Source organism: Salvelinus namaycush, unplaced genomic scaffold, assembly GCF_016432855.1.
Source record: "Salvelinus namaycush isolate Seneca unplaced genomic scaffold, SaNama_1.0 Scaffold3084, whole genome shotgun sequence".
Lineage (NCBI taxonomy): Eukaryota > Metazoa > Chordata > Actinopteri > Salmoniformes > Salmonidae > Salvelinus > Salvelinus namaycush.
Genome location: NW_024059991.1, coordinates 5,567 through 24,241, shown reverse-complemented (window position 1 = coordinate 24,241; position 18,675 = coordinate 5,567). Strand labels below are relative to the sequence as shown.

The window sequence follows — 18,675 nt, the reverse complement described above, 5'->3', positions numbered from 1 at the left end:
TGTAGGGTGTGTTTGCGTGTGTATGTGTTTGGGTGTGCTTGTTTACCTGTGCCCTGTATGCCATCTGTTCCAGAGCAGGCTATACTGTATGGGTCGTCTGTAGGGGCTCCCGAGTGGCGCAGCAGTCTAAATTACTGCATCTCAGTGCTAGAGGCGTCACTACAGACCCTGGTTCGATTCCCAGGCTGTTTCACAACCGGCCGTGATTGGGAGTCCCATAGGGCGGCGCACAATTGGCCCAGCGTTGTCAGGGTTAGGGTTTGGCTGGGGTAGGCCGTCATTGTAAATAAGAAATTGTTCTTAACTGACTTGCCTAGTTAAATAAAGGTTAAATAAAATACAAAGAATCCTAACCTGTCCGACCCAGACCTCTCTCTGTAATCCTAATCTGTACCATCCCTGGCTATAGGTGACCCAGACCTCTCTCTGTAATCCTAATCTGTACCATCCCTGGCTATAGGTGACCCAGACCTCCCTCTGTAATCCTAATCTGTAACCATTCCTGGCTATAGGTGACCCAGACCTCCCTCTGTAATCCTAATCTGTAACCATTCCTGGCTATAGGTGACCCAGACCTCTCTCTGTAATCCTAATCTGTACCATTCCTGGCTATAGATGACCCAGACCTCTCTCTGTAATCCTAATCTGTAACCATCCCTGGCTATAGGTGACCCAGACTTCTCTCCGCTCCTACATCGGCGTGGTTCCTCAGGACACGGTGCTCTTCAATGACAGCATAAGAAACAACATCCGCTACGGACGCGTTCTCGCTAGCGACCAGGAGGTGGAGGAGGCTGCCCTCGCTGCGGACATACACTACAAGATCCTGTCGCTGCCCGAGGGTGAGGAAGAGGATGATGAAGAAGAAGAGGATGATAAGGAGGATGAGGAGGAGGATGATGTGTGTGTTGTGTTGTCTCCACAGGGTATGAGACCCAGGTGGGAGAGAGGGGTCTGAAGCTGAGTGGAGGAGAGAAACAGAGAGTAGCCATCGCCCGTACCATCCTGAAAGACCCTCGTATTATACTGCTGGATGAGGTCAGAGATAGGGGGGATCGGGAAGAGGGCTGGTGGGGTGGGGGGGATCGGGAAGAGGGCTGGTGGGGCGGGGGGATCGGGAAGAGGGCTGGTGGGGCGGGGGGATCGGGAAGAGGGCTGGTGGGGCGGGGGGGATCGGGAAGAGGGCTGGTGGGGTGGGGGGGATCGGGCTATGTACTAACTGTCTCTCTCTCACCCTGTCTCTCTCTCTCCCTGTCTCTCTCTCTGCAGGCTACGTACTAACTCTCTCTCTCTCTCTCCCTGTCTCTCTCTCTCTGCAGGCTACGTACTAACTCTCTCTCTCTCCCTGTCTCTCTCTCTTCAGGCTACGTACTAACTCTCTCTCTCTCCCTGTCTCTCTCTCTGCAGGCCACGTACTAACTCTCTCTCTCTCTTCCTGTCTCTCTCTCTGCAGGCTACGTACTAACTCTCTCTCTCCCTGTCTCTCTCTCTCTCTCTCTCCCTGTCTCTCTCTCTGCAGGCTACGTACTAACTCTCTCTCTCTCCCTGTCTCTCTCTCTGCAGGCTACGTACTAACTCTCTCTCTCTCCCTGTCTCTCTCTCTCTGCAGGCTACGTACTAACTCTCTCTCTCTCTCTCTCTCTCTCTCTCTCTCTCTCTCTCTCTCTCTCTCTCTCTCTCTCTCTCTCTCTCCCTGTCTCTCTCTCCGCAGGCTACGTACTAACTCTCTCTCTCTCTTCCTGTCTCTCTCTCTGCAGGCTACGTACTAACTCTCTCTCTCCCTGTCTCTCTCTCTCTCTCTCTCCCTGTCTCTCTCTCTGCAGGCTACGTACTAACTCTCTCTCTCTCCCTGTCTCTCTCTCTGCAGGCTACGTATTAACTCTCTCTCTCTCCCTGTCTCTCTCTCTCTGCAGGCTACGTACTAACTCTCTCTCTCTCTCTCTCTCTCTCTCTCTCTCTCTCTCTCTCTCTCTCTCTCTCTCTCTCCCTGTCTCTCTCTCCGCAGGCTACGTACTAACTCTCTCTCTCTCTCTCTCTCTCTCTCTCTCTCTCTCTCTCTCTCTCTCTCTCTCTCTCTCTCTCTCTCTCTCTCGCTCTCCCTGTCTCTCTCTCACCCTGTCTCTCTCGCTGCAGGCTACGTACTAACTCTCTCTCTCTCTCCCTGTCTCTCTCTCTGCAGGCTACGTACTAACTCTCTCTCTCTCTCTCTCTCTGCAGGCTACGTACTAACTCTCTCTCTCTCTCTCTCTCTCTCTCTCTCTCTCTCTCTCTCTCTCTCTCTCTCTCTCTCTCTCTCTCTGCAGGCTACGTACTAACTCTCTCTCTCTCTCTCTCTGTCTCTCTCTCTGCAGGCTACGTACTAACTCTCTCTCTCTCTCTCTCTCTCTCTCTCTCAATTCAATTCAATTCAAGGGGCTTTATTGGCATGGGAAACATGTGTTAACATTGCCAAAGTAAGTGAGGTAGATATTATACAAAAGTGAAATAAACAATACAAATTAACAGTAAACATTACACATACAGAAGTTTCAAAACAATAAAGACATTACAAATGTTATATTATATATATACAGTGTTGTAACAATGTACAAATGGTTAAAGCACACAAGTTAAAATAAATAAGCATAAATATGGGTTGTATTTACAATGGTGTTTGTTCTTCACTGGTTGCCCTTTTCTTGTGGCAACAGGTCACAAATCTTGCTGCTGTGATGGCACACTGTGGAATTTCTCCCAGTAGATATGGGAGTTTATCAAAATTGGATTTGTTTTCAAATTCTTTGTGGATCTGTGTAATCTGAGGGAAATATGTCTCTCTAATATGGTCATACATTGGGCAGGAGGTTAGGAAGTGCAGCTCAGTTTCCACCTCATTTTGTGGGCAGTGTGCACATAGCCTGTCTTCTCTTGAGAGCCATGTCTGCCTACGGCGGCCTTTCTCAATAGCAAGGCTATGCTCACTGAGTCTGTACATAGTCAAAGCTTTCCTTAAGTTTGGGTCAGTCACAGTGGTCAGGTATTCTGCCACTGTGTACTCTCTGTTTAGGGCCAAATAGCATTCTAGTTTGCTCTGTTTTTTTGTTAATTCTTTCCAATGTGTCAAGTAATTATCTTTTTGTTTTCTCATGATTTGGTTGGGTCTAATTGTGCTGTTGTCCTGGGGCTCTGTGGGGTGTGTTTGTGTTTGTGAACAGAGCCCTAGGACCAGCTTGCTTAGGGGACTCTTCTCCAGGTTCATCTCTCTGTAGGTGATGGCTTTGTTATGGAAGGTTTGGGAATCGCTTCCTTTTAGGTGGTTGTAGAATTTAACGGCTCTTTTCTGGATTTTGATAATTAGTGGGTATCGGCCTAATTCTGCTCTGCATGCATTATTTGGTGTTCTACGTTGTACACGGAGGATATTTTTGCAGAATTCTGCATGCAGAGTCTCAATTTGGTGTTTGTCCCATTTTGTGAAATCTTGGTTGGTGAGCGGACCCCAGACCTCACAACCATAAAGGGCAATGGGCTCTATGACTGATTCAAGTATTTTTAGCCAGATCCTAATTGGTATGTTGAAATTTATGTTCCTTTTGATGGCATAGAAGGCCCTTCTTGCCTTGTCTCTCAGATCGTTCACAGCTTTGTGGAAGTTACCTGTGGTGCTGATGTTTAGGCCGAGGTATGTATAGTTTTTTGTGTGCTCTAGGGCAACGGTGTCTAGATGGAATTCGTGGTCCTGGTGACTGGACCTTTTTTGGAACACCATTATTTTGGTCTTACTGAGATTTACTGTCAGGGCCCAGGTCTGACAGAATCTGTGCAGAAGATCTAGGTGCTGCTGTAGGCCCTCCTTGGTTGGTGACAGAAGCACCAGATCATCAGCAAACAGTAGACATTTGACTTCGGATTCTAGTAGGGTGAGACCGGGTGCTGCAGACTGTTCTAGTGCCCGCGCCAATTCGTTGATATATATGTTGAAGAGGGTGGGGCTTAAGCTGCATCCCTGTCTCACCCCACGACCCTGTGTGAAGAAATGTGTGTGTTTTTTGCAAATTTTAACCGCACACTTGTTGTTTGTGTACATGGATTTTATAATGTCGTATGTTTTACCCCCAACACCACTTTCCATCAATTTGTATAGCAGACCCTCATGCCAAATTGAGTCGAAGGCTTTTTTGAAATCAACAAAGCATGAGAAGACTTTGCCTTTGTTTTGGTTTTCTCTCTCTCTCCCTGTCTCTCTCTCTGCAGGCTATGTACTAACTGTCTCTTTCTCACCCTGTCTCTCTCTCTGCAGGCCACGTCAGCCCTGGACACACAGACAGAACGAAACATCCAGGCGTCATTCTCCAAAGTCTGTGCCAACAGGACCACTATAGTAGTGACACACAGGTAACGCTTTCAGAAGAGCCAGTCAATCATCATCTGTTCTGTTAACAGGTTTCATCTTTCTTCTCCCTCAACGTGTCTCCCAGCTGGTTACATCAAATGTATTTATAAAGCCCTTCTTACATCAGCTGATATCTCAAAGTGCTGTACAGAAACCCAGCCTAAAACCCCAAACAGCAAGCAATGCAGGTGTAAAAGCACAGTGGCTAGGAAAAACTCCCTAGAAAGGCCAGAACCTAAGAAGAAACCTAGAGAGGAACCAGGCTATGAGGGGTGGCCAGTCCTCTTCTGGCTGTGCCTGGTGCAGATTATAACAGAACATGGCCAAGATGTTCAAATGTTCATAAATGACCAGCATGGTCAAATAATAATAATCACAGTATTTGTCGAGGGTGCAGCAAGTCAGCACCTCAGGAGTAAATGTCAGTTGTCTTTTCATAGCCGATCATTAAGAGTATCTCTACCGCTCCTGCTGTCTCTAGAGAGTTGAAAACAGCAGGTCTGGGACAGGTAGCCCGTCCGGTGAACAGGTCAGGGTTCCATAGCCGCAGGCAGAACAGTTGAAACTGGAGCAGCAGCACAACCAGGTGGACTAGGAACAGCAAGATGATAGCACCACTAGCATCTAATACCGTTAAGATGGTAGCACCACTAGCATCTAATACCGTTAAGATGATAGCACCACTAGCATCTAATACCGTTAAGATGATAGCACCACTAGCATCTAATACCGTTAAGATGATAGCACCACTAGCATCTAATACCGTTTAGATGATAGCACCACTAGCATCTAATACCGTTAAGATGATAGCACCACTAGCATCTAATACCGTTAAGATGATAGCACCACTAGCATCTAATACCGTTAAGATGATAGCACCACTAGCATCTAATACCGTTTAGATGATAGCACCACTAGCATCTAATACCGTTAAGATGGTAGCACCACTAGCATCTAATACCGTTAAGATGATAGCACCACTAGCATCTAATACCGTTAAGATGATAGCACCACTAGCATCTAATACCGTTAAGATGATAGCACCACTAGCATCTAATACCGTTAAGATGATAGCCCCACTAGCATCTAATACCGTTAAGGTGATAACACCACTAGCATCTAATACCGTTAAGGTGATAACACCACTAGCATCTAATACCGTTAAGGTGATAGCACCACTAGCATCTAATACCGTTAAGGTGATAGCACCACTAGCATCTAATACCGTTAAGGTGATAGCACCACTAGCATCTAATACCGTTAAGATGATAGCACCACTAGCATCTAATACCGTTAAGATGATAGCACCACTAGCATCTAATACCGTTAAGATGATAGCACCACTAGCATCTAATACCGTTAAGATGATAGCATCACTAGCACCTAATACCGTTAAGATGATAGCACCACTAGCATCTAATACCGTTAAGATGATAGCACCACTAGCATCTAATACCGTTAAGATGATAGCACCACTAGCATCTAATACCGTTAAGATGGTAGCACCACTAGCATCTAATACCGTTAAGATGATAGCACCACTAGCATCTAATACCGTTAAGATGGTAGCACCACTAGCATCTAATACCGTTAAGATGATAGCACCACTAGCATCTAATACCGTTAAGATGATAGCACCACTAGCATCTAATACCGTTAAGATGATAGCACCACTAGCATCTAATACCGTTAAGATGATAGCACCACTAGCATCTAATACCGTTAAGATGATAGCACCACTAGCATCTAATACCGTTAAGATGATAGCACCACTAGCATCTAATACCGTTAAGATGATAGCACCACTAGCATTTAATACCATTAAGATGATAGCACCACTAGCATCTAATACCGTTAAGATGATAGCACCACTAGCATTTAATACCGTTAAGATGATAGCACCACTAGCATCTAATACCGTTAAGATGATAGCACCACTAGCATCTAATACCGTAAGATGATAGCACCACTAGCATCTAATACCGTTAAGATGATAGCACCACTAGCATCTAATACCGTAAGATGATAGCACCACTAGCATCTAATACCGTTAAGATGATAGCACCACTAGCATCTAATACCGTTAAGATGATAGCACCACTAGCATCTAATACCGTTAAGATGGTAGCACCACTAGCATCTAATGCCGTTATGATGATAGCACCACTAGCATCTAATGCCGTTAAGATGATAGCACCACTAGCATCTAATGCCGTTAAGATGATAGCACCACTAGCATCTAATGCCGTTAAGATGATAGCACCACTAGCATCTAATGCCGTTAAGATGATAGCACCACTAGCATCTAATGCCGTTAAGATGATAGCACCACTAGCATCTAATACCGTTAAGATGATAGCACCACTAGCATCTAATACCGTTAAGATGATAGCACCACTAGCATCTAATACCGTTAAGATGATAGCACCACTAGCATCTAATACCGTTAAGATGATAGCACCACTAGCATCTAATACCGTTAAGATGATAGCACCACTAGCATCTAATACCGTTAAGATGATAGCACCACTAGCATCTAATACCGTTAAGATGATAGCACCACTAGCATCTAATACCGTTAAGATGATAGCACCACTAGCATCTAATACCGTTAAGATGATAGCACCACTAGCATCTAATACCGTTAAGATGATAGCACCACTAGCATCTAATACCGTTAAGATGATAGCACCACTAGCATCTAATACCGTTAAGATGATAGCACCACTAGCATCTAATACCGTTAAGATGATAGCACCACTAGCATCTAATACCGTTAAGATGATAGCACCACTAGCATCTAATACCGTTAAGATGATAGCACCACTAGCATCTAATACCGTTAAGATGATAGCACCACTAGCATCTAATACCGTTAAGATGATAGCACCACTAGCATCTAATACCGTTAAGATGATAGCACCACTAGCATCTAATACCGTTAAGATGATAGCACCACTAGCATCTAATACCGTTAAGATGATAGCACCACTAGCATCTAATACCGTTAAGATGATAGCACCACTAGCATCTAATACCGTTAAGATGATAGCACCACTAGCATCTAATACCGTTAAGATGATAGCACCACTAGCATCTAATACCGTTAAGATGATAGCACCACTAGCATCTAATACCGTTAAGATGATAGCACCACTAGCATCTAATACCGTTAAGATGATAGCACCACTAGCATCTAATACCGTTAAGATGATAGCACCACTAGCATTTAATACCGTTAAGATGATAGCACCACTAGCATCTAATACCGTTAAGATGATAGCACCACTAGCATCTAATACCGTTAAGATGATAGCACCACTAGCATCTAATACCGTTAAGATGATAGCACCACTAGCATCTAATACCGTAAGATGATAGCACCACTAGCATCTAATACCGTAAGATGATAGCACCACTAGCATCTAATACCGTTAAGATGATAGCACCACTAGCATCTAATACCGTTAAGATGATAGCACCACTAGCATCTAATACCGTTAAGATGATAGCACCACTAGCATCTAATACCGTTAAGATGATAGCACCACTAGCATCTAATGCCGTTATGATGATAGCACCACTAGCATCTAATGCCGTTAGATGATAGCACCACTAGCATCTAATGCCGTTAAGATGATAGCACCACTAACATCTAATGCCGTTAAGATGGTAGCACCACTAGCATCTAATACCGTTAAGATGATAGCACCACTAGCATCTAATGCCGTTATGATGATAGCACCACTAGCATCTAATGCCGTTAAGATGATAGCACCACTAGCATCTAATGCCGTTAAGATGATAGCACCACTAACATCTAATGCCGTTAAGATGATAGCACCACTAGCATCTAATACCGTTAAGATGATAGCACCACTAGCATCTAATGCCGTTAAGATGATAGCACCACTAGCATCTAATACCGTTAAGATGATAGCACCACTAGCATCTAATACCGTTAAGATGATAGCACCACTAGCATCTAATACCGTTAAGATGATAGCACCACTAGCATCTAATACCGTTAAGATGGATAGCACCACTAGCATCTAATACCGTTAAGATGATAGCACCACTAGCATCTAATACCGTTAAGATGATAGCAATAGCACCACTAGCATCTAATACCGTTAAGATGATAGCACCACTAGCATCTAATACCGTTAAGATGATAGCACCACTAGCATCTAATACCGTTAAGATGATAGCACCACTAGCATCTAATACCGTTAAGATGATAGCACCACTAGCATCTAATACCGTTAAGATGATAGCACCACTAGCATCTAATACCGTTAAGATGATAGCACCACTAGCATCTAATACCGTTAAGATGATAGCACCACTAGCATCTAATACCGTTAAGATGATAGCACCACTAGCATCTAATACCGTTAAGATGATAGCACCACTAGCATCTAATACCGTTAAGATGATAGCACCACTAGCATCTAATACCGTTAAGATGATAGCACCACTAGCATCTAATACCGTTAAGATGATAGCACCACTAGCATCTAATACCGTTAAGATGATAGCACCACTAGCATCTAATACCGTTAAGATGATAGCACCACTAGCATCTAATACCGTTAAGATGATAGCACCACTAGCATCTAATACCGTTAAGATGATAGCACCACTAGCATCTAATACCGTTAAGATGATAGCACCACTAGCATCTAATACCGTTAAGATGATAGCACCACTAGCATCTAATACCGTTAAGATGATAGCACCACTAGCATCTAATACCGTTAAGATGATAGCACCACTAGCATCTAATACCGTTAAGATGATAGCACCACTAGCATCTAATACCGTTAAGATGATAGCACCACTAGCATCTAATACCGTTAAGATGATAGCACCACTAGCATCTAATACCGTTAAGATGATAGCACCACTAGCATCTAATACCGTTAAGATGATAGCACCACTAGCATCCTAATACCGTTAAGATGATAGCACCACTAGCACCTAATACCGTTAAGATGATAGCACCACTAGCATCTAATACCGTTAAGATGATAGCACCACTAGCATCTAATACCGTTAAGATGATAGCACCACTAGCATCTAATACCGTTAAGATGATAGCACCACTAGCATCTAATACCGTTAAGATGATAGCACCACTAGCATCTAATACCGTTAAGATGATAGCACCACTAGCATCTAATACCGTTAAGATGATAGCACCACTAGCATCTAATACCGTTAAGATGATAGCACCACTAGCATCTAATACCGTTAAGATGATAGCACCACTAGCATCTAATACCGTTAAGATGATAGCACCACTAGCATCTAATACCGTTAAGATGATAGCACCACTAGCATCTAATACCGTTAAGATGATAGCACCACTAGCATCTAATACCGTTAAGATGATAGCACCACTAGCATCTAATACCGTTAAGATGATAGCACCACTAGCATCTAATACCGTTAAGATGATAGCACCACTAGCATCTAATACCGTTAAGATGATAGCACCACTAGCATCTAATACCGTTAAGATGATAGCACCACTAGCATCTAATACCGTTAAGATGATAGCACCACTAGCATCTAATACCGTTAAGATGATAGCACCACTAGCATCTAATACCGTTAAGATGATAGCACCACTAGCATCTAATACCGTTAAGATGATAGCACCACTAGCATCTAATACCGTTAAGATGATAGCACCACTAGCATCTAATACCGTTAAGATGATAGCACCACTAGCATCTAATGCCGTTAAGATGATAGCACCACTAGCATCTAATGCCGTTAAGATGATAGCACCACTAGCATCTAATGCTGTTAAGATGATAGCACCACTAACATCTAATGCCGTTAAGATGGTAGCACCACTAGCATCTAATGCCGTTAAGATGATAGCACCACTAGCATCTAATGCCGTTATGATGATAGCACCACTAGCATCTAATGCCGTTAAGATGATAGCACCACTAGCATCTAATGCCGTTAAGATGATAGCACCACTAGCATCTAATGCCGTTAAGATGATAGCACCACTAGCATCTAATGCCGTTAAGATGATAGCACCACTAGCATCTAATGCCGTTAAGATGATAGCACCACTAGCATCTAATACCGTTAAGATGATAGCACCACTAGCATCTAATACCGTTAAGATGATAGCACCACTAGCATCTAATACCGTTAAGATGATAGCACCACTAGCATCTAATACCGTTAAGATGATAGCACCACTAGCATCTAATACCGTTAAGATGATAGCACCACTAGCATCTAATACCGTTAAGATGATAGCACCACTAGCATCTAATACCGTTAAGATGATAGCACCACTAGCATCTAATACCGTTAAGATGATAGCACCACTAGCATCTAATACCGTTAAGATGATAGCACCACTAGCATCTAATACCGTTAAGATGATAGCACCACTAGCATCTAATACCGTTAAGATGATAGCACCACTAGCATCTAATACCGTTAAGATGATAGCACCACTAGCATCTAATACCGTTAAGATGATAGCACCACTAGCATCTAATACCGTTAAGGTGATAGCACCACTAGCATCTAATACCGTTAAGGTGATAGCACCACTAGCATCTAATACCGTTAAGATGATAGCACCACTAGCATCTAATACCGTTAAGATGATAGCACCACTAGCATCTAATTACGTTAAGATGATAGCACCACTAGCATCTAATACCGTTTAGATGATAGCACCACTAGCATCTAATACCGTTAAGATGATAGCACCACTAGCATCTAATACCGTTTAGATGATAGCACCACTAGCATCTAATACCGTTAAGATGATAGCACCACTAGCATCTAATACCGTTAAGATGATAGCACCACTAGCATCTAATACCGTTAAGATGATAGCATCACTAGCATCTAATACCGTTAAGATGATAGCACCACTAGCATCTAATACCGTTAAGATGGTAGCACCACTAGCATCTAATGCCGTTAAGATGATAGCACCACTAGCATCTAATGCCGTTATGATGATAGCACCACTAGCATCTAATGCCGTTAAGATGATAGCACCACTAGCATCTAATGCCGTTAAGATGATAGCACCACTAGCATCTAATGCCGTTAAGATGATAGCACCACTAGCATCTAATACCGTTAAGATGGTAGCACCACTAGCATCTAATACCGTTAAGATGGTAGCACCACTAGCATCTAATACCGTTAAGATGATAGCACCACTAGCATCTAATACCGTTAAGATGATAGCACCACTAGCATCTAATACCGTTAAGATGATAGCACCACTAGCATCTAATACCGTTAAGATGATAGCACCACTAGCATCTAATACCGTTAAGGTGATAGCACCACTAGCATCTAATACCGTTTAGATGATAGCACCACTAGCATCTAATACCGTAAGATGATAGCACCACTAGCATCTAATACAAGTCATTCTTATAGTGTTCCATTCTACACCGATGCTGGTTCTAACCAAGTCATTCTCAATTGCTGGTTGAAAACTGTTTTCTGCCCCTCCCAAAAGATAGAATTTGTAGATAATTGGCCCTCTTTCTGGGACTCACCCACAAACAGGACCAAGCCTGACCTGCTGAGGAGTGACGGACTCCATCCTAGCTGGAGGGGTGCTCTCATCTTATCTACCAACATAGACAGGGCTCTAACTCCACAATGAAATAGGGTGCAGGCCAGGCAGCAGGCTGTTAGCCAACCTGCCAGCTTAGTGGAGTCTGCCACTAGCATAGTCAGTGTAGTCAGCTCAGCCATCCCCATTGAGACTGTGTCTGTGCCTCGACCTAGGTTGGGCAAAACTAAACATGGCGGTGTTCGCCTTAGCAATCTCATTAGGATAAAGACCTCCTCCATTCCTGCCATTATTGAAAGAGATCGTGATACCTCACATCTCAAAATAGAGCTACTTAATGTTAGATCCCTCACTTCAAAGGCAGTCATAGTCAATGAACTAATCACTGATCATAATCTTGATGTGATTGGCCTTACTGAAACATGGCTTAAGCCTGATGAATTTACTGTGTTAAATGAGGCCTCACCTCCTGGTTACACTAGTGACCATATCCCCCGTGCATCCCGCAAAGGCGGAGGTGTTGCTAACATTTACGATAGCAAATTTAAATTTACAAAAAAGAAAATGACGTTTTCGTCTTTTGAGCTTCTAGTCATGAAATCTATGCAGCCTACTCAATCACTTTTTATAGCTACTGTTTACAGGCCTCCTGGGCCATATACAGCGTTCCTCTCTGAGTTCCCTGAATTCCTATCGGACCTTGTAGTCATAGCAGATAATATTCAAATTTTTGGTGATTTTAATATTCATATGGAAAAGTCCACAGACCCACTCCAAAAGGCTTTCGGAGCCATCATCGACTCAGTGGGTTTTGTCCAACATGTCTCTGGACCTACTCACTGCCACAGTCATACTCTGGACCTAGTTTTGTCCCATGGAATAAATGTTGTAGCTCTTAATGTTTTTCCTCATAATCCTGGACTATCGGACCACCATTTTATTACGTTTGAAATCGCAACAAATAATCTGCTCAGACTCCAACCAAGGAGCATCAAAAGTCGTGCTATAAATTCTCAGACAACACAAAAATTCCTTGATGCCCTTCCAGACTCCTTCTGCCTACCCAAGGACGTCAGAGGACAAAAATCAGTTAACCACCTAACTGAGGAACTCAATTTAACCTTGCGCAATACCCTAGATGCAGTTGCACCCCTAAAAACGAAAAACATTTGTCATAAGAAACTAGCTCCCTGGTATACAGAAAATACCCGAGCTCTGAAGCAAGCTTCCAGAAAATTGGAACGGAAATGGCGCCACACCAAACTGGAAGTCTTCCGACTAGCTTGGAAAGACAGTACCGTGCAGTATCGAAGAGCCCTCACTGCTGCTCGATCATCCTACTTTTCCAACTTAATTGAGGAAAATAAGAACAATCCAAAATGTATTTTTGATACTGTTGCAAAGCTAACTAAAAAGCAGCATTCCCCAAGAGAGGATGGCTTTCACTTCAGCAGTAATAAATTAATGAACTTCTTTGAGGAAAAGATCATGATCATTAGAAAGGAAATTACGGACTCCTCTTTAAATCTGCGTATTCCTCCAGGGCTTAGCTGTCCTGGATCTGCACAGCTCTGCCAGGGCCTGGGATCGGGAGAGACACTTAAGTGTTTTAGTACTATATCTCTTGACACAATGATGAAAATAATCATGGCCTCTAAACCTTCAAGCTGCATACTGGATCCTATTCCAACTAAACTACTGAAAGAGCTGCTTCATGTGCTTGGCCCTCCTATGTTGAACATAATAAACGGCTCTCTATTCACCGGATGTGTACCAAACTCACTAAAAGTGGCAGTAATAAAGCCTCTCTTGAAAAAGCCAAACCTTGACCCGGAAAATATAAAAAACTATCGGCCTATATCGAATCTTCCATTCCTCTCAAAAATTTTAGAAAAAGCTGTTGCGCAGCAACTCACTGCCTTCCTGAAGACAAACAATGTATACGAAATGCTTCAGTCTGGTTTTAGACCCCATCATAGCACCGAGACTGCACTTGTGAAGGTGGTAAATGACCTTTTAATGGCGTCAGACCGAGGCTCTGCATCTGTCCTCGTGCTACTAGACCTTAGTGCTGCCTTTGACACCATCGATCACCACATTCTTTTGGAGAGACTGGAAACCCAAATTGGTCTACACGGACAAGTTCTGGCCTGGTTTAGATCTTATCTGTCGGAAAGATATCAGTTTGTCTCTGTGAATGGTTTGTCCTCTGACAAATCAACTGTACATTTCGGTGTTCCTCAAGGTTCCGTTTTAGGACCACTATTGTTTTCACTATATATTTTACCTCTTGGGGATGTTATTCAAAAACATAATGTTAACTTTCACTGCTATGCGGATGACACACAGCTGTACATTTCAATGAAACATGGTGAAGCCCCAAAATTGCCCTCGCTAGAAGCCTGTGTTTCAGACATAAGGAAGTGGATGGCTGAAAACTTTCTACTTTTAAACTCGGACAAAACAGAGATGCTTGTTCTAGGTCCCAAGAAACAAAGAGATCTTCTGTTAAATCTGAAAATTAATCTTGATGGTTGTAAAGTCGTCTCAAATAAAACTGTGAAGGACCTCGGCGTTACTCTTGACACTGATCTCTCTTTTGACGAACATATCAAGACTGTTTCAAGGACAGCTTTTTTCCATCTACGTAACATTGCAAAAATCAGAAATTTTCTGTCCAAAAATGATGCAGAAAAATTAATCCATGCATTTGTTACTTCAAGGTTAGACTACTGCAATGCTCTACTTTCCGGCTACCCGGATAAAGCACTAAATAAACTTCAGTTAGTGCTAAATACGGCTGCTAGAATCCTGACTAGAACCAAGAAATTTGATCATATTACTCCAGTGCTAGCTTCCCTACACTGGCTTCCTGTTAAGGCAAGGGCTGATTTCAAGGTTTTACTGTTAACCTATAAAGCGTTACATGGGCTTGCTCCTACCTATCTTTCCAAGTTGGTCCTGCCGTACATACCTACACGTACGCTACGGTCACAAGACGCAGGCCTCCTAATTGTCCCTAGAATTTCTAAGCAAACAGCTGGAGGCAGGGCTTTCTCCTATAGATCTCCATTTTTATGGAATGGTCTGCCTACCCATGTGAGAGACGCAGACTCGGTTTCAACCTTTAAGTCTTTACTGAAGACTTATCTCTTCAGTAGGTCATATGATTGAGTGTAGTCTGGCCCAGGAGTGTGAAGGTGAACGGAAAGGCTCTGGAGCAACGAACCGCCCTTGCTGTCTCTGCCTGGCCGGTTCCCCTCCACTGGGATTCTCTACCTCTAACCCTATTACAGGGGCTGAGTCACTGGCTTACTGGTGCTCTTTCATGCCGTCCCTAGGAGGGGTGCGTCACTTGAGTGGGTTGAGTTACTGACATGATTTTCCTGTCTGGGTTGGCGCCCCCCCTTGGTTTGTGCTGTGGTGGAGATCTTTGTGGGCTATACTCGGCCTTGTCTCAGGATTGTAAGTTGGTGGTTGAAGATATCCCTCTAGTGGTGCGGGGGCTGTGCTTTGGCAAAGTGGGTGGGGTTATATCCTTCCTGTTTGGCCCTGTCCGGGGGTATCATCGGATGGGGCCACAGTGTCTCCTGACCCCTCCTGTCTCAGCCTCCAGTATTTATGCTGCAGTAGTTTGTGTTTGGGGGCTAGGGCCAGTTGGTTATATCTGGAGTACTTCTCCTGTCTTATCCAGTGTCCTGTGTGAATTTAAGTATGCTCTCTCTAATTCTCTCCTTCTCTCTTTCTTTCTCTCTCTCGGAGGACCTGAGCCCTAGGACCATACGTCAGGACTACTGGGCATGATGACTCCTTGCTGTCCCCAGTCCACCTGGCCTTGCTGCTGTTCCAGTTTCAACTGTTCTGCCTGCAGTTATGGAACCCCTACCTGTCCCAGACCTGCTGTTTTCAACTCTTAATGATCGGCTATGAAAAGCCAACTGACATTTATTCCTGATTATTATTTGACCATGCTTGTCATTTATGAACATTTTGAACATCTTGGCTCTCTCTAATTCTCTCCTTCTCTCTTTCTTTCTCTCTCTCGGAGGAACTGAGCCCCAGGACCATACGTCAGGACTACCGGGCATGATGACTCCTTGCTGTCCCCAGTCCACCTGGCCTTGCTGCTGTCCCAGTTTCAACTGTTCTGCCTGCGGTTATGGAACCCCTACTTGTCCCAGACATGCTGTTTTCAACACTTAATTATCGGCTATGAAAAGCCAACTGACATTTATTCCTGATTATTATTTGACCATGCTTGTCATTTATGAACATTTTGAACATCTTGGCCATGTTCTGTTATAATCTCCACCCGGCACAGCCAGAAGAGGACTGGCCACCCCTCATAGCCTGGTTCCTCTCTAGGTTTCTTCCTAGGTTTTGGCCTTTCTAGGGAGTTTTTCCTAGCCACCGTGCTTCTACACCTGCATTGCTTGCTGTTTGGGGTTTTAGGCTGGGTTTCTGTACAGCACTTCGAGATATTAGCTGATGTACGAAGGGCTATATAAAATAAACTTGATTGATTGATTGATATAGTGTTCCATTCTGTTGGTTCTAACCAAGTCATTCTTATAGTGTTCCATTCTACACCGATGCTGGTTCTAACCAAGTCATTCTTATAGTGTTCCATTCTGCTGGTTCTAACCAAGTCATTCTTATAGTGTTCCATTCTACACCGATGCTGGTTCTAACCAAGTCATTCTTATAGTGTTCCATTCTGTTGGTTCTAACCAAGTCATTCTTATAGTGTTCCATTCTACACCGATGCTGGTTCTAACCAAGTCATTCTTATAGTGTTCCATTCTGTTGGTTCTAACCAAGTCATTCTTATAGTGTTCCATTCTGTTGGTTCTAACCAAGTCATTCTTATAGTGTTCCATTCTGTTGGTTCTAACCAAGTCATTCTTATAGTGTTCCATTCTGTTGGTTCTAATCAAGTCATTCCTATAGTGTTCCATTCTGTTGGTTCTAACCAAGTCATTCTTATAGTGTTCCATTCTACACCGATGCTGGTTCTAACCAAGTCATTCTTGCTGAAGTGCATGTTATTGTGTTTTGTTTCAGATTGTCGACCATCATTGGATCAGATCAGATCCTGGTCGTCCAAGATGGCCAGATTGCTGAGAGAGGGAGGTGAGTAACTGGCTTTACTGATAGTAAACACGGTACAAGATGCTATACACTTTCAAAATATCCAGTCTGTCAGGCAATTAACCTCCAGCTTCAGTGTAATAGAGGGTACCACTACCTGTGAAATAGTGTCCTGGTGTGATATTCCATTATGCCGAGAGCTGTTCCCTTGCTGGACAACTGAGAGCACAAAACTGTTCCATTGGGTTCTATTCTACTGGTAGAAACAGGCTTTTACTATACAGTCATTTTGATATCACGTTATGGCTGAGCAAACTTGACCTCTTGATCCCGTCTCACTTCGTCGCATTTCATTCTTGCGCTTCATCAAATCTGTGAAAAGCGGTTTTAAGAGGTGGCTTTGAAAAGAGAGAGTTAAAGGAACGTTCCACAGCTGGTCTCCACGACTCTAGAGAAAGTTTTTAGTGGCCCTAGTTATCCAAATTAACCAAAATTATTCAATTACTACAGGCTCCATGATGCTTGGTTGTTAGAATACTGAGATTACTACAGGCTCCATGATGCTTGGTTGTTAGAATACTGAGATTACTACAGGCTCCATGATGCTTGGCTGTTCGAATGAGGTAGTGGATGAGGTAAAGCTACACAACAGCTCTATATGAAATGATGCCCATATAAAAACATTAGCTATCAGGCTAAACACTTACTCTGATGCCCTGTATCACTCATGACTACCGCCCCGTATCACTCATGACTACCGCCCCGTATCACTCATGACTACCGCCCCGTATCACTCATGACTACCGCCCCGTATCACTCATGACTACCGCCCCGTATCACTCATGACTACCACCCCGTATCACTCATGAGTACCGCCCCGTATCACTCATGACTACCGCCCCGTATTACTCATGACTACCGCCCCGTATCACTCATGACTACCGCCCCGTATCACTCATGACTACCGCCCCGTATCACTCATGACTACCGCCCCGTATCACTCATGACTACCGCCCCGTATTACTCATGACTACCGCCCCGTATCACTCATGACTACCGCCCCGTATCACTCATGACTACCACCCCGTATCACTCATGACGACCGCCCGTATCACTCATGACGACCGCCCCGTATCACTCATGACTACCGCCCCGTATCACTCATGACTACCGCCCCGTATCACTCATGACGACCGCCCGTATCACTCATGACTACCGCCCCGTATCACTCATGACGACCGCCCCGTATTACTCATGACTACCGCCCCGTATCACTCATGACTACCGCCCCGTATCACTCATGACTACCACCCCGTATCACTCATGACTACCGCCCCGTATCACTCATGACTACCGCCCCGTATCACTCATGACTACCGCCCCGTATCACTCATGACTACCGCCCGTATCACTCATGACTACCGCCCCGTATCACTCATGACTACCGCCCGTATCACTCATGACTACCGCCCCGTATCACTCATGGACTACCGCCCCGTATCACTCATGACTACCGCCCCGTATCACTCATGACTACCGCCCCGTATCACTCATGACTACCGCCCCGTATCACTCATGACTACCGCCCCGTATCACTCATGACTACCGCCCCGTATCACTCATG

General features: G+C 44.0%; 1 protein-coding gene across 1 annotated transcript; it reads left to right on the top strand.

Moving 5' to 3' along the window:
• Window positions 1-667: 667 nt before the first annotated feature.
• Window positions 668-17,093, top strand: LOC120039916 (ATP-binding cassette sub-family B member 6, mitochondrial-like; the record flags this gene model as incomplete). The annotated part of the gene is made up of 4 exons (XM_038985234.1): window positions 668-842; window positions 926-1,038; window positions 4,280-4,374; window positions 17,025-17,093. Coding segments are annotated over 4 exons (452 nt in total), but the record flags the coding sequence as incomplete, so codon positions are not given.
• Between the last annotated feature and the right edge of the window lie 1,582 nt (window positions 17,094-18,675).